Here is a 17,112-nt window from a genome sequence, read left to right as displayed (position 1 = left end):
AAGCCAACAATGCAAAATTCAGCGCACTATCGGCTTTCCCGTTGTGTGCCCCCGGTGAAGAGCTATCGGTGCCGGTACTGTTGGCTCTTCACTGTCAGAAGGGCGTTTCTCACAGTCAGTCAGGAACGCCCTTCCTCACAGCAGTGTCTATTGCGCTGTACTGTGAGAGCGGGGACAGTACTCGTTCATAGAGGAGGACTGGGGAAGGTGTACCTCCCCGCTCTCACAGTACAGTGCTATAGGCACTGCTGTGAAGAAGGACGTTCCTGACTGACTGTCAGAAACACCCCTCTGACAGTTAAGCACTATAGTACCGGCACCGATAGCTCTTCACCTGGGACACAGAAAGGGAAAGCCAATAGTGCGCTGAATTCAGCTCACTGTTGGCTTTCTAGTGGTGTATTAAACCGCATATGCCCCAGATGGTGAAAGGTCCTCTTTAAGGTCCCATGCTTATGTCCGAGTGTGCTATGTGAGGTTGCTTCCAGTGGTCGTTCCATTCCGATGAATATAGAACACGTTATTGGAACAGAACAGAACAGATTGGAAGTCCCCATAGAGGTATAGGCATCACAGAATACACTTGGATGACAAGTGTCATTCGAGTGCATTCTGCTGCAGAATTGGCCCCACTTCGGATGCACATTCAGTCATGTATATGGGGTCTTATACCAAATCTTGGCTGGCTTGCTGTGTCTAGGCAGAAGCCTACCAGGAGAGCTTATTGTGAAAAGAATAGAATTACTATATTCTCTAAAAATAAATGATCAACCAGTGAAAAAAAAAAGGTGATGACATAAATAACTCTCACGCCCTGGAAGAAAAGACTCTCGATAAGAAAAAGCTAAAAGTGAATTCTCACCTTTTATCATCCTGTTCTATTTAGGTCCACAATTTTGTAATTTTTGACATCTTAATAGATCTTTATAATGGCCATAATTCAGTTTTTCTAATATAGAGCTCTAAATTCATGCATGCATGCCGGGTGTTTAAAGATGGCGGCCGCTCTGGACCCGGGCGGCCGCCATTGCCGGCGGATGTCTACTGTTTTATACAGTATACACCGGGTAGTAATGCCTGCACTGATCGCGGGCATTAACCCCTCTGGTGCCTCGGTCAAAGCAGACTAATGCACCATTTTACCAGCGGCGCGTGGGCACCATTTTCCCAGGAATCGCCAGCAAGCTCTGGGCCCGTCGTCCAGTTGCTAAGACTTGTGAAAGCTTCCAGGCCTGTCTTTCAGTATATTCTATTGCAGGCTACTCTATGTAAAAATAGTAAAAATTCAAATCACCCCCCTTTCCCTAGAATACATATAAAAGTAGTTAAATACTGTGAAACACATACACATTAGGTACCCCTGTGTCCGAAAATCGCCCATTCTACAAATCTATAACAATATTTTTCCTGTACGGCAAACGCCATAAGGGGAAAAAAAGTCAAAAGTGCCAAACCGCCATTTTTTCACTGTTTTGAATAAAAAATGATCAAAGCAAAAGCAATTCCCCAAAATGGTAGAACTAAGAAGTACACCCTGCCCCGCAAAAAAGGACACCTTATACATCCCCATACACAGAAGTATAAAAAATGTATGGGTGTCAGAATATGGCAACTTTTAGAAAAAATCAAATTTGGCATAGTTTTGTATTTTTGTTAAGGGGTTAAAATGTAAATAAAACCATATAAATTTGGTATCCCTGGAATCGTACCGAAACATAGAATACAGGGGACATGTCATTTTGGCTGCACAGTGAACGCCATAAAAACGAATCCCGTAAGAAAATCGCAGAAATGCATTTTTTCTTCAAATACACCCCATTCTGAATTTTTCCCCTGCTTCCCAGTACATTGTACAGAATAATTAATGGCGGCATCATGAAGAAAAATTTGTCCCACAAACATTAAAACCTCATATTGCTCTGAGAGCGGAGACATATAAAAGTTACGGGGTTTGGAAGGAGGGGAGTCAAAAAGGAAAAATGAAAATCTAAAATTGCCGTAGGCGGGAAGGGGTTAAAGAGGCTAAGTGTCACGAAGTGCTATGTCAGTATAAAGTGCAGATGCTCAGCGTCAGATTTCTGCTGCAGAGTTTCTCTGAACTCAGTCACTGATATTTCAGCTTGAAAAATAAGCTGAGAGAAAAAAAATAAGAGAAAAGCAGAAGACAGAAAAAACAAGGACAAGGAAATGTATCCGTGTAATGTCACTTATATAATACCAGTATTCTATCATATATTCAATATACATTGTACAAAGAAAATCTAATAAATTGTATGTGGCCACTTTTACTTTCCTCCAGATGCAGTAAACTATAATACATCTAATTCCTGTAAACCAGGATATAAAGAGGTCAATGGAGAATGTAAAGGTAAGTGCTGTGTATATGCAACTGCTTACAGGCAGAGACTATACTGAAGGATTGGAGAATCATACCACATACCACATGAGTGGAAGATTGGGCCAACTTTCATGAAGATGATGGGCAGAGCAAAAAGTTAGTGAGATGAAACTTCAGCCAATAGCTAAATGATGCTTAAGAAGAAGGGAGTTGATTTGGCTACTTCTGTACAGATAAGCAACATGAAGCCATTATGTTTTTTTCTGTGACGCCAATGACCAATGCTGTACAGAGCAGCTCGGAAACTTCCTTTTGAAGAGGAAATTTAGAAAATAATTAAAGCAACGCTCCCATCTAAGTGTTTCACTTTATTTCTTCCCTCCTCTCCCCTACACTTTCTAGTTTCAGTAACAAGATGAAGGGTGCACATAGCCCGTGTAATTTCCAGCTCTGCAGTTACATGCTGAGACACCGGGTTCAGCAGTTAAGTGCACTTTGCAGAATTTACAGAGCTCCATTTTACATCAATCACAAAAGAACACCGAGGTGGCTGCAAACGGACTGACCTCACCATTCTGACCACTGCAACTAGAGAGAGATGGCCTGAAACCTGAGCAATAAGCTATAAACACATAGGACACGTAATCGGCAATATTTGACAAACAGAACAAGATACAGAAAACAGTGTATTGGGTAAATATATTCACGTGTCCCTGGTGCTCCAGTGTTCTCCCAGGGCTAAGAAGCACCAGAGTACCAGGGACAGGGGAGTATGATTTTTAAAATTTTTTATTTCACCTCCCGAATTAAAAAAAAATATTTTAGTTTGGACAACCCATTTAAGATACAAATTTGAACATGATCACCGAGATGGAATAGCTCTTCAATAATTCTTCTGCTTCCACTTTAAATTGTTCTCATTCACTGACAATGACCCTCACTGCTCTTCATTTGATGACCTATCCCAGGGGTGAACCTGCCTTTTTCGCCACCCGAGTCGGACGACAGAAAGCTGCCCCCCCCCCACGGGAGGAGGGGGCGGAGCCAAGGGTGGCGGAGTGAAGGGGTCAGGGCTGAGTGAAGGGGGCGTGGCGGAGCGGCGTTAGTAGGCAGAGAGCAGGCAGGGAGAGGATCTGCTCTCTGCCTGAGTGTGAGGGGAGGCCGCTGGAGCAGCGCTGCGCCCACAGGGCCTCCCCAATCCACCGCTCGGTGACGGTGACACTAAGCCAGTCCAGGACAGCTTGTCCTGGACTGGCTTAAGTAAGCAAAAATGCCGCCCAACCCCGGGGCCCTGGCATAGCGCCGCCTGAAGCGGTCGCTTCAGGTTGCCTCATGGGAGGTGCGGCGCTGACCTATCCTACAAGAAATACATAGTGCAAACAGTGTTAAAGTGCATCATATTTACCATAAAGCATTATACATTGCGATAAACCTATTGTATTTTAAAACTATCTAGTCTATAAAGGAGAAGAAACATTCGGACAACCGCTATCACAGCTGACTCCGCTGTACACATGCAAGCTTGGCTCAGCCAAGCATTGAATGTTCACTTATTGCAAGAAAGTCGCCATCCCTAGAACAAAAAGATCAAGGAATTGAAATCCAACTGCCCAATTCTTATCTCCCCTCACAGTATTACTAAATGTAACCCATTAGCATTGTGAGATGTTTCTGCCACCTATCATGTAAATCTGCAATTATTTGCTCATAACATACTGAGACATTAAAAATCAGCACATCGGACACGTATATTCTAAAGCAGAAGTCACACCTTCTTCTATAGGAACTGAAAAAAAGGAAATCACGGTGATGATGGGCGCGTCATACGAGTGACACAAACAGATCCCAATGGACCCCACTGACTGCAATGGAGTTTTGTGTGCCTTTACATTGGGATTCATGATTTACTCTAAGCATGACAGCAATCCTAGTTGCAAACTAGTCATCGGTGTTACTTTTTTGCAACTGTGTGTCATCAGTGTGTCTTCAGCATCAGTGCCGTAGGTCTGAAAAAATGGACAGTGTGCCATTAGTGTGTGACCTGAGTTTGCGGATTCACAAAAAAAACTCCACAGGAGACATCTAATGATGTCCCTAGCTTGTCTGCAAATACGGACAGCACACCGATGACCCACAGAGTACATCCATTTGCCGTCTGTAGTTTTTAGTCTCTGCATGAGGCATAAGGATGAAGCCACATGTTGTGGATTAGGGCTCATTCACATCTGCGCCCGGTCTCCGTTCTGCAGGTTTCCGTTTCTTGCACAAAACAGAGGCAGGAGACGGAAACCTGCAGGACTCTTTCATACCCAATCATTTCAATGGGTTTGAAAGATGTCCGGCCGTGAGCGTCGGTGAGCGTTTTATGCTCTCTGCCGCAAAACTGTTTTTTTAAAATCAGACACAGAGTCGGACATGCAGTACACTGTGTCTGGTTTTAAAAAAAACGGTTTCGCGGCGGAGAGCATAAAACACTCACCACTGCTCACGGCCGGACCGTGCATGCAGAAGACGGAAACCACAGAACGGAGACCCGAACGCTAGTGTGAACCCAGCATAATCTGCATTTTTTTGAGCCAAAGCTAGGAGTGGATTTAGCAGAAGGCAGAAGTATGTGCGCTTTATTTATAGTTCCCATTCCTTTTGTAGCCACTCTTGGGTGTAGCTAAAAATAAATGCAGCAAAATCTGAAACAAACTACATTTTTCTGCATCCTCCTCCTGAGGCTAGATTTACATTTGTTTTTTTTCCACATATGTGACAGTATTAGTTTTATTGTCAGTGAAACTAATGCTGACATGTCACGTTTTCATGAATCCCTCCATGCACTGAAATGTATGGGGAATCCGTGAAAACGGCCGCCCCTTGGGAGCAAGATGGCCATTATTAGTGGATGATTTTCACAGCTGTTTTACACCAGTATCTAGCCTAAGGCAGTCATAAGCCGATATTTTAATGCAGATCTTTTATCTGAATATATAGCACCATCTTAAGGGTACATTCATACTGAGTAAACGCTAGCTTATTTTGTAGAGTAAAATTACACTTGTAAATTTTGCTATCCCATTGACTTCAATGACATTTTACAGGCGTATTTTTTACAGGCGTATTTTTACACTTGTAAAAAAATATCATTGAAGTCAATGGGATAGCAAAATTTACAAGTGTAATTTTACTCTACAAAATAAGCTAGCGTTTACTCAGTGTGAATGCACCCTAAGGCAGTAAAATACAGAGACACTATCCTATTAGCCCAAGTGTTACAAAATATCTGGTACTATTTGGCCAATTGGAGCCATCAAACTAATATAGGAGATATATATATATATATATATATATATATATATATATATATATATATATATATATATATATGTATTTACATTACACATTTTACTTACATTACATTACACATATTACTAACCACTGGGATAATCCTTCTGTCAAGTTTTCTTTCTTGTGTTTTTCAGACATAATAGAGTGTAACACGAAGGCAGACTTATGTAATGCCTACTCACACTGTATAAACACGCAGGGCGGTTATTACTGTCAGTGTGACAAAGGATTCCAGAAAGACAATGTAACAGAATTCTGTCCTTCCAAAAACAAAGCTGAGAACACGTGCACAGGTCAGTGATGTGTGACACTAGCAACAACCTATAGTTACCAACAATCTGAAAATAAAAATTTTCTGGCTTTAGTTATAATGGAAATTTATAATGGTCAGTCGTAACTGGTGTGGATTTCCATTATGCCACAAGGACATTTGACTGAAATGTATAGGTTCTCTGCACCAGTCATCCCCTTTATTAAGTCTGGTGTCCAGCCTGCAGGACTGTGTAGCACATATTACTATGCCAATAACTCAGAGTTTGTCAATGTAATGGACTTTAGCTCACAGCTGAAAAGCATAGTATGCAATTAAAAAAAACATGCAGTTGTTCGTCAAAAAAGCACCACGGAAACCCATCCTTATAGGGCCTTAAGGGCTGGTTCATAAATTTGGGCTTACAAGCAGTGGCATGAAGCCTGCACTACTACTCCTTGACCATCAAGCCATAAAACCCCCATCATACTGGTACATTATAGACACACAACAATCAGTTCAGAAAAGACTGAGCATAAAGGTGCAACTTTTGTCCCATGTACCTCATATTCAGCACTTTTAGAATTGTGAGCAGGACTTCACGGGCAGACAAATTTTATATTATTTGCACTAGAAAGCTGGCTTATATTACGGCTGAAACACCGAGTACTAGCTAGCATAGATTTCACTTTCTGGTGCAGGGATCACCTAAGATGCACCAAAATTATAATAAGTATGGTGCTTCTACCCATGTTTCTCCAAAAATAAGAAAGGGTCTCATATTATATTTTTATTAAAAAAAAAAGGGTTAGGGCTTATTTTTGGGTTAGGTCTTACTTTTCAGGTCCCAGAGCGAATCAATCTTTCCTTTCTCCTTTACATTAAGGAGTAAGCAGGGGTGGCACCTGATGTCTGGTCATGTAGGTAGCCAAGCCCACAGTACAGTAGCAGTGTACAGAGTAAAGCATTTGGCCAATCAACGCTGGTTCTGCCGGAGGCTCGTCTGTGAGGAGGCGGAGTCTAAGATCGGACCAGAATGGAGACTACTGTGGACCGATTTTAGACTCCGCCTCCTCCAGCAGAACCAGCATTGATTGGCCAAATGCTGTACTCTGTATGGCATTCGGCCAATCAACACTGGTCAATGCATTCCTATGCCGAGATGTAGCAGTGCTGGCCATGCACTCAGCATCAGAGATGTAGCAGAGTTGAGTGTGCACTGAACCCTCCTGCACACTCAGCTCTGCTGCATCTCCGCAGAGCTGAGTGTTTAGCAGGGTTCAGCGCACATTCAACTCTGCTTCATCTCCGGTGTAGCAGTGCTGAGCGCACGGCCATCACTGCTACATCTCGGCATAGGAATGCATTGACCAGCATTGATTGGCCGAATGCCATGCAGAGTACGCCAATCGACGCTGGTTCTGCCGGAGGAGGAGGAGTCTAAGATCGGTCCACAGCAGTCTCCATTCTGGTCCGATCTTAGACTCCTCCTCCTCCTCACAGATGAGCCTCCGGTAGATCCAGCGTTGATTGGCCGAATGCTGTACTCTGTATGACATTCGGCCAATCAACACTGGTCAATGTATTCCTATGGGAAAAAGTCAGCTCGCGCAGGGATCCCGACAAGATGGAGCCCCAAAGAGCTGGGTGAGTGACATTCTCACCTAAATAAAGGTAATCCCTAGCTAACCCTGCCTGTACATCTATCCCTGTCTCACAGTCACATAGTTCACAGTCTCATATGACCCCGATATTAAATCCACTATTTGTATAAATTGGAGGTCACCTAATTTAGCCAGCCAATGACTTTTTCCGATTTTTTTCGATGCCTCCATTGTCGTAGTTCCTGTCCCACCTCCCCTGCACAGTTATTGGTGAAAAAAAAAGCACCAGGGAAGGTGGGAGGGGAATCGAATTTTTAGTGAGTTTGCCACCTGGTGTTTGACTCGAATTGAACATCTCGAACAGCCTGATATCCGATCGAACATGTACTCGATCGAACGCTGTTCGCTCACCTTTAATAATTACCCATATGCCCAGGGACTCTTTCTGATAATCTCGTGACGTTCTGCTTCACCGCTTCCGAAACGGAACATCAGCAGTACTCTCCCCCCTTCCATCAATACTTACGTGTCTTCCTGTCTGGAAACGGCTCCTTCCTATTCCTCTCTTCAAGGGCTTTCTGGAGGCTGGAAGCTGTGTCTGCGAGACATGCGCAATAGAGATGGCACTCCAGGTACTTCCGGTCTATAAACAGCCACTCCAGCCTGCACACAATGAGGGAGAAAGGAGGATCCATCTTCCAGAGTGGAAAATAGGTAAGTATGCTTAACTAGGGAGACGGAGAAGGGGGGAAGGTGGATGTTAGTAGTGAGACAGGACAGGGGGTGTAACGGAGTGACAGGGAGGTAGTGTAGAAGTTACATAGGAAACTACATAGCAGGAAGCTAACATCCGTAAACAAATGCAGAAGATGTCAGGAGCTCCCACAGAATCCCAGAAATCACTCAAAATATATGGGTCTACATTTAACCCATTAATAGCACTAACATACCTTTAAAAAAAAAAAAAACATTTAAGATGCAACAATTTGTCTTACAATCTGGAGAATACAGAGATGTAATATTGCAATGTGCACAAGGTATATAAGGCCTTATTCACAGTCAATGATGTACGTAACGATTGTGTTCCAAAATCAGTGAATACGGCCTATCAGTTGTGTCCAGGCAGTTCTGTTTGCACTGAGCTGGAGACAACAAATAAAAAAGTTATACTTCATGAAAACAGAAGTAAATTGATGTCATTATGCATTCAGTTCTTCTCAGTTCCAGATAAAAAAAATACTAAAGTGTGATCCTAACGTTTCTGTGATATTCTTCAGATTTAGATGAATGCAGTAATTCCTCAGGTATCTGTGGCTCTAACTTCACCTGTATAAACATTCGAGGCTCATATAATTGTACTTGTGCCAAAGGATTCAAAAACATTTCCAACACATGTGTAGGTGAGTACAATGTTATATTTCCATTATTTTCTCTTTATCGGTCTTTTCCAGCCTGTGATAATACATTCTGTTGCATTAATTTTCTTCCTGAAAAGACTTATTTCATATGTCCAGGCAGGGACTCGGTTTACTAACTAACATATGGGGTGCGTCCTTGCTACCGATAGCTGTAACTCAGGCTGTATAGCTGGAGGTAAAGCCAGCTGAAATAAGAGCTGCATACACCTGCAGTATTCACTGCCATCTGTCTTCTATAGGCTATATAGCCAACACTAATTCAGCTAGAGCCGTGATCCTGTACTTGTTTAAAAACTGAGAGCTATCTCTTTAAAACTAATGTAGACTATCTTTAGCTTCTGCTATACAGCCTTAGATACAGTCAGTTCAAGCGCCCCCTACATTAGTCAGCATGGAGAATGGTTGGTGGGTTGTCAATGGTGAAGGCTGCAGGTAGAAGAGGAGGGCTATAACCCTCTTGTACCTGAACAATTGTACATGACCACAGCGGAATGGGTAACATGGACTTTTGCGCATGTTATCACCCCCATCGCGTCAAGTAGAAGTGTATGGTTTTGCTCTTTGATATTGCATACAGGGACAAGAAGATGAGAAATTGCACCATTTAACCCATCTATTGCCATCACATGCGTTATCAGTGTTCACACAACTATTATGTTTTACTTTGTCCCAATCATGTTTACTGTATATCTGATCTATAGCATAACTATGCTGACTGCTTCTCTAGAGCGACTCATTACATAGCACTGTAATAGTGATACAGATTGCACTAAAATGCCTTGTAAATACATCCTCAAATCCACATTAAAATTTTAAAGTAGGCGCTTCCATCCCAATTTTAAGATAAATCATAGAAGAGAAACCTCTGCAGTACTTTCTCTTTTTACGCACTACCTCTGGCAAGTCGTATTTCCCAACACCATTTTTTGTATAACACAAGTTACTTTTTAAGGCTGAGGTCCCACGTTACGGAAACGCAGCTTTTTATTTTGCAGGTTTAGCTGTTTTGGGTTTTTTTTACACCAAAGCCAAGAAAGGCTTTAGCTGAAAATAACAGAAATATTTGCAACAAAATAAGCTACGTTTCCGCAATGTGGGACCTCAGTCTAACAAGGGTATATCATCTTCTTCAACAGATATAGATGAATGCAGCGAGACAAATTTCTGTGCTTCTAACTCCATCTGTACAAACACACCAGGCTCATATAACTGTGTTTGTGCCGAAGGATTCACAAACATTTCCAACACATGTCTAGGTGAGTACAATGTAATATTTCCATTATTTTCTACTCTTGATCCATCATTTGTATTTTAGTTTGATTGTGTGTACTATAACCCAGAGGTCTGTATAGTCTAGACTATAATTGGGTCTGCCGGGTTTCCAAGCGGATTTGGCCTGAGATACAGTCAAACCTCAGCCAGCATGGAGAATAGATGGGGCAATGGGGGATTCACCAACAGGCTGCAGGTAGAGCAGGAGAACCATAAACCTCTTCTACCTTAATGACTGGACTTGAGCACAAAGGAAGGAGTAACACCCTCAGATCCACATTTCAATTTCTAAGGAAGCGTTCCCATTACATTTCTCAATAAGCCGTAGAAGAGAAGCCTTCACAGAGCTTTCTCCTTAAAGAGGACCTTTCATCAGATTGGGCACAGACAGTTCTATATACTGCTGGAAAGCTGACAGTGCGCTGAATTCAGAGCACTGTAGGCTTTCCTGATCTGTGCCTGGTGTAAAGCGCTATCGGTCCCGGTACCGTAGGGCTTTACAGTCAGAAGGGCGTTTCTGACACTTAGCCAGGGACATCCTTCTGCCTCGCGGCACCTATCACGCTGTGCTGTGGAGTGGGGAGGAACGCCCCCTCCCGCTCCTGATAATACTCGTCTATGGACGAGCTGTGTGAGCAGAGGGAGGGGGCGTTCCTCCCCGCTCCACACTACAGCGCAATAGGCGCTGCGAGGCAGAAGGGCGTCCCTGGCTAACTGTCAGAAACGCCTTTCTAACACTAAAGCGCTACGGCCCCGGGACCGATAGCGCTTTACACCGGGCACAGATCGGGAAAGCCGATAGTGCGCTGAATTCAGCGCACTGTCAGCTTTCCAGCAGTATATAAAACTGCATGTGCCCGATCTGATGAAAGGTCCTCTTTAAAGGCAACACACCCCCCCCCCTTTATTTACTGCTGCTGTCAGGTCTCCCTTTCCCAACATAATTTTTTGTATAACACAAGTTATATTTTAACAAGGGTATATCATCTTCCTCAACAGATATAGATGAATGCAGTAATTCCCCAGATATCTGTGGTTCTAACTCCATCTGTACAAACACACCAGGCTCATATAAATGTACTTGTGACAAAGGATTCACAAACATTTACAACACATGTGCAGGTGAGTACAATGTAATATTTCCATTATTTTCTACTATTGATCCCTCACTTATATTTTAGTTTGATTGTATGTACTATAACCCAGAGGTCTGTATTGTGTGCACACTCTTCTGTGTAAGGCTCAGTTCACATCTGCGTTCAGGCCATTCTGCTCCCCTGTCGACATGAAAAATGCAGAGAGAGAACTCCTGCAAGCAGCGCTTTTATCGCCGCATTTTTCTTGCAGAATCCACAAGGACCCTATTATAGTCTATGGGGTCGGCGGGTAACTGCTTTTTATGCAGATTAGGTTTCCTTTTGGGGGGTTCCCAAGTGGACCCCGAACGGAAACCCATGCACAAATGAGAACCAGGCCTAATACACTGTACATGGCTACCTCCAGCTGTCCCATAGACCTTGATGGTGCGAGATCTTCCATACTTTGACCAGTGCTCCACTCAAATTCCTCTCATAAGAGTCATATGACAAGGGCAAATGTGACTCCGAGGAGCCCTATTTTAGTAATTAGTGGGGGTCTCAGTGGTGGGGCCCCCAGCGATTGTACATTATTCACCTATCCTGCAGTCAGTTCCTAGTCAAATATAAACACTGCAGCCATTGCACAGTCCAGTAAATACTGCTCCATAGTCTACTGAAGGACTTCTTAACCTGTTTCTACTGGGGTCTCATAAGTGGTGAAAGTCAACAATAAAATTACTAACATTGTTACAATTCTACTTATTTTCAAAACCATATAGCACATAAGCAGTTATCTTGCTAGATACTACTGCAGCTTGGGATGGTTTATAATGGACTATAATTGGGTCTGCCGGGTTTCCAAGCGGATTTGGCCTGAGATACAGTCAAACCTCAGCCATCATGGAGAATAGATGGGGCAATGGGGGATTCACCAACAGGCTGCAGGTAGAGCAGAAGAACCAAAAACCTCTTCTACCCGAATGACTGGACTTGAGCACAAAAGAAGGAGTAACACCCTCAGATCCACATTTCAATTTCTAAGGAAGCGTTCCCATCCCATTTCTCAATAATCCGTAGAAGAGAAGCCTTCACAGAGCTTTCTCCTTAAAGGCAACCCCCCTTTATTTACTGCTGCTGTCAGGTCTCCCTTTCCCAACATAATTTTTTGTATAACACAAGTTATATTTTAACAAGAGTATATCATCTTCCTCAACAGATATAGATGAATGCAGTAATTCCCCGGATATCTGTGGTTCTAACTCCATCTGTACAAACACACCAGGCTCATATAAATGTACTTGTGACAAAGGATTCACAAACATTTCCAACACATGTCTAGGTGAGTACAATGTTATATTTCCATTATTTTCTACTCTTGATCCATCATTTGTATTTTAGTTTGATTGTGTGTACTATAACCCAGAGGTCTGTATAGTCTAGACTATAATTGGGTCTGCCGGGTTTCCAAGCGGATTTGGCCTGAGATACAGTCAAACCTCAGCCAGCATGGAGAATAGATGGGGCAATGGGGGATTCACCAACAGGCTGCAGGTAGAGCAGGAGAACCAGAAACCTCTTCTACCTTAATGACTGGACTTGAGCACAAAGGAAGGAGTAACACCCTCAGATCCACATTTCAATTTCTAAGGAAGCGTTCCCATTACATTTCTCAATAAGCCGTAGAAGAGAAGCCTTCACAGAGCTTTCTCCTTAAAGAGGACCTTTCATCAGATTGGGCACAGACAGTTCTATATACTGCTGGAAAGCTGACAGTGCGCTGAATTCAGAGCACTGTAGGCTTTCCTGATCTGTGCCTGGTGTAAAGCGCTATCGGTCCCGGTACCGTAGGGCTTTACAGTCAGAAGGGCGTTTCTGACACTTAGCCAGGGACATCCTTCTGCCTCGCGGCACCTATCACGCTGTGCTGTGGAGTGGGGAGGAACGCCCCCTCCCGCTCCTGATAATACTCGTCTATGGACGAGCTGTGTGAGCAGAGGGAGGGGGCGTTCCTCCCCGCTCCACACTACAGCGCAATAGGCGCTGCGAGGCAGAAGGGCGTCCCTGGCTAACTGTCAGAAACGCCTTTCTAACACTAAAGCGCTACGGCCCCGGGACCGATAGCGCTTTACACCGGGCACAGATCGGGAAAGCCGATAGTGCGCTGAATTCAGCGCACTGTCAGCTTTCCAGCAGTATATAAAACTGCATGTGCCCGATCTGATGAAAGGTCCTCTTTAAAGGCAACACACCCCCCCCCCCTTTATTTACTGCTGCTGTCAGGTCTCCCTTTCCCAACATAATTTTTTGTATAACACAAGTTATATTTTAACAAGGGTATATCATCTTCCTCAACAGATATAGATGAATGCAGTAATTCCCCAGATATCTGTGGTTCTAACTCCATCTGTACAAACACACCAGGCTCATATAAATGTACTTGTGACAAAGGATTCACAAACATTTACAACACATGTGCAGGTGAGTACAATGTAATATTTCCATTATTTTCTACTATTGATCCCTCACTTATATTTTAGTTTGATTGTATGTACTATAACCCAGAGGTCTGTATTGTGTGCACACTCTTCTGTGTAAGGCTCAGTTCACATCTGCGTTCAGGCCATTCTGCTCCCCTGTCGACATGAAAAATGCAGAGAGAGAACTCCTGCAAGCAGCGCTTTTATCGCCGCATTTTTCTTGCAGAATCCACAAGGACCCTATTATAGTCTATGGGGTCGGCGGGTAACTGCTTTTTATGCAGATTAGGTTTCCTTTTGGGGGGTTCCCAAGTGGACCCCGAACGGAAACCCATGCACAAATGAGAACCAGGCCTAATACACTGTACATGGCTACCTCCAGCTGTCCCATAGACCTTGATGGTGCGAGATCTTCCATACTTTGACCAGTGCTCCACTCAAATTCCTCTCATAAGAGTCATATGACAAGGGCAAATGTGACTCCGAGGAGCCCTATTTTAGTAATTAGTGGGGGTCTCAGTGGTGGGGCCCCCAGCGATTGTACATTATTCACCTATCCTGCAGTCAGTTCCTAGTCAAATATAAACACTGCAGCCATTGCACAGTCCAGTAAATACTGCTCCATAGTCTACTGAAGGACTTCTTAACCTGTTTCTACTGGGGTCTCATAAGTGGTGAAAGTCAACAATAAAATTACTAACATTGTTACAATTCTACTTATTTTCAAAACCATATAGCACATAAGCAGTTATCTTGCTAGATACTACTGCAGCTTGGGATGGTTTATAATGGACTATAATTGGGTCTGCCGGGTTTCCAAGCGGATTTGGCCTGAGATACAGTCAAACCTCAGCCATCATGGAGAATAGATGGGGCAATGGGGGATTCACCAACAGGCTGCAGGTAGAGCAGAAGAACCAAAAACCTCTTCTACCCGAATGACTGGACTTGAGCACAAAAGAAGGAGTAACACCCTCAGATCCACATTTCAATTTCTAAGGAAGCGTTCCCATCCCATTTCTCAATAATCCGTAGAAGAGAAGCCTTCACAGAGCTTTCTCCTTAAAGGCAACCCCCCTTTATTTACTGCTGCTGTCAGGTCTCCCTTTCCCAACATAATTTTTTGTATAACACAAGTTATATTTTAACAAGAGTATATCATCTTCCTCAACAGATATAGATGAATGCAGTAATTCCCCGGATATCTGTGGTTCTAACTCCATCTGTACAAACACACCAGGCTCATATAAATGTACTTGTGACAAAGGATTCACAAACATTTCCAACACATGTCTAGGTGAGTACAATGTTATATTTCCATTATTTTCTACTCTTGATCCATCATTTGTATTTTAGTTTGATTGTGTGTACTATAACCCAGAGGTCTGTATAGTCTAGACTATAATTGGGTCTGCCGGGTTTCCAAGCGGATTTGGCCTGAGATACAGTCAAACCTCAGCCAGCATGGAGAATAGATGGGGCAATGGGGGATTCACCAACAGGCTGCAGGTAGAGCAGGAGAACCAGAAACCTCTTCTACCTTAATGACTGGACTTGAGCACAAAGGAAGGAGTAACACCCTCAGATCCACATTTCAATTTCTAAGGAAGCGTTCCCATTACATTTCTCAATAAGCCGTAGAAGAGAAGCCTTCACAGAGCTTTCTCCTTAAAGAGGACCTTTCATCAGATTGGGCACAGACAGTTCTATATACTGCTGGAAAGCTGACAGTGCGCTGAATTCAGAGCACTGTAGGCTTTCCTGATCTGTGCCTGGTGTAAAGCGCTATCGGTCCCGGTACCGTAGGGCTTTACAGTCAGAAGGGCGTTTCTGACACTTAGCCAGGGACATCCTTCTGCCTCGCGGCACCTATCACGCTGTGCTGTGGAGCGGGGAGGAACGCCCCCTCCCGCTCCTGATAATACTCGTCTATGGACGAGCTGTGTAAGCAGAGGGAGGGGGCGTTCCTCCCCGCTCCACACTACAGCGCAATAGGCGCCGCGAGGCAGAAGGGCGTCCCTGGCTAACTGTCAGAAACGCCCTTCTGACACTAAAGCGCTACGGTCCCGGGACCGATAGCGCTTTACACCGGGCACAGATCGGGAAAGCCGATAGTGCGCTGAATTCAGAGCACTGTCAGCTTTCCAGCAGTATATAAAACTGCATGTGCCCGATCTGATGAAAGGTCCTCTTTAAAGGCAACACCCCCCCCCCCCTTTATTTACTGCTGCTGTCAGGTCTCCCTTTCCCAACATAATTTTTTGTATAACACAAGTTATATTTTAACAAGGGTATATCATCTTCCTCAACAGATATAGATGAATGCAGTAATTCCCCAGATATCTGTGGTTCTAACTCCATCTGTACAAACACACCAGGCTCATATAAATGTACTTGTGACAAAGGATTCACAAACATTTACAACACATGTGCAGGTGAGTACAATGTAATATTTCCATTATTTTCTACTATTGATCCCTCACTTATATTTTAGTTTGATTGTATGTACTATAACCCAGAGGTCTGTATTGTGTGCACACTCTTCTGTGTAAGGCTCAGTTCACATCTGCGTTCAGGCCATTCTGCTCCCCTGTCGACATGAAAAATGCAGAGAGAGAACTCCTGCAAGCAGCGCTTTTATCGCCGCATTTTTCTTGCAGAATCCACAAGGACCCTATTATAGTCTATGGGGTCGGCGGGTAACTGCTTTTTATGCAGATTAGGTTTCCTTTTGGGGGGTTTCCAAGTGGACCCCGAACGGAAACCCATGCACAATTGTGAACCAGGCCTAATACACTGTACATGGCTACCTCCAGCTGTCCCATAGACCTTGATGGTGCGAGATCTTCCATACTTTGACCAGTGCTCCACTCAAATTCCTCTCATAAGAGTCATGTGACAAGGGCAAATGTGACTCCGAGGAGCCCTATTTTAGTAATTAGTGGGGGTCTCAGTGGTGGGGCCCCCAGCGATTGTACATTATTCACCTATCCTGCAGTCAGTTCCTAGTCAAATATAAACACTGCAGCCATTGCACAGTCCAGTAAATACTGCTCCATAGTCTACTGAAGGACTTCTTAACCTGTTTCTACTGGGGTCTCATAAGTGGTGAAAGTCAACAATAAAATTACTAACATTGTTACAATTCTACTTATTTTCAAAACCATATAGCACATAAGCAGTTATCTTGCTAGATACTGCTGCAGCTTGGGATGGTTTATAATGGACTATAATTGGGTCTGCCGGGTTTCCAAGCGGATTTGGCCGGAGATACAGTCAAACCTCAGCCATCATGGAGAATAGATGGGGCAATGGGGGATTCACCAACAGGCTGCAGG

The 17,112-nt window shown here is 43.7% G+C and overlaps 1 protein-coding gene across 1 annotated transcript in view; it reads left to right on the top strand.

Moving 5' to 3' along the window:
* Window positions 1-17,112, top strand: part of LOC142204481 (uncharacterized) — a 79,225-nt gene that overhangs the window by 32,100 nt on the left and 30,013 nt on the right. The window contains exons 7-8 of the mRNA XM_075275793.1: window positions 2,300-2,368; window positions 5,809-5,967. Of these exons, the coding sequence (XP_075131894.1) occupies window positions 2,300-2,368; window positions 5,809-5,967 (228 nt within the window). The remainder of the gene's footprint in view (window positions 1-2,299; window positions 2,369-5,808; window positions 5,968-17,112) is intronic.

Source organism: Leptodactylus fuscus, chromosome 5 (assembly GCF_031893055.1).
Source record: "Leptodactylus fuscus isolate aLepFus1 chromosome 5, aLepFus1.hap2, whole genome shotgun sequence".
Classification (NCBI taxonomy): Eukaryota; Metazoa; Chordata; class Amphibia; order Anura; family Leptodactylidae; genus Leptodactylus; species Leptodactylus fuscus.
Note: the sequence above shows the minus strand (reverse complement) of the source record. Positions and strands in the feature narration are given on the sequence as shown.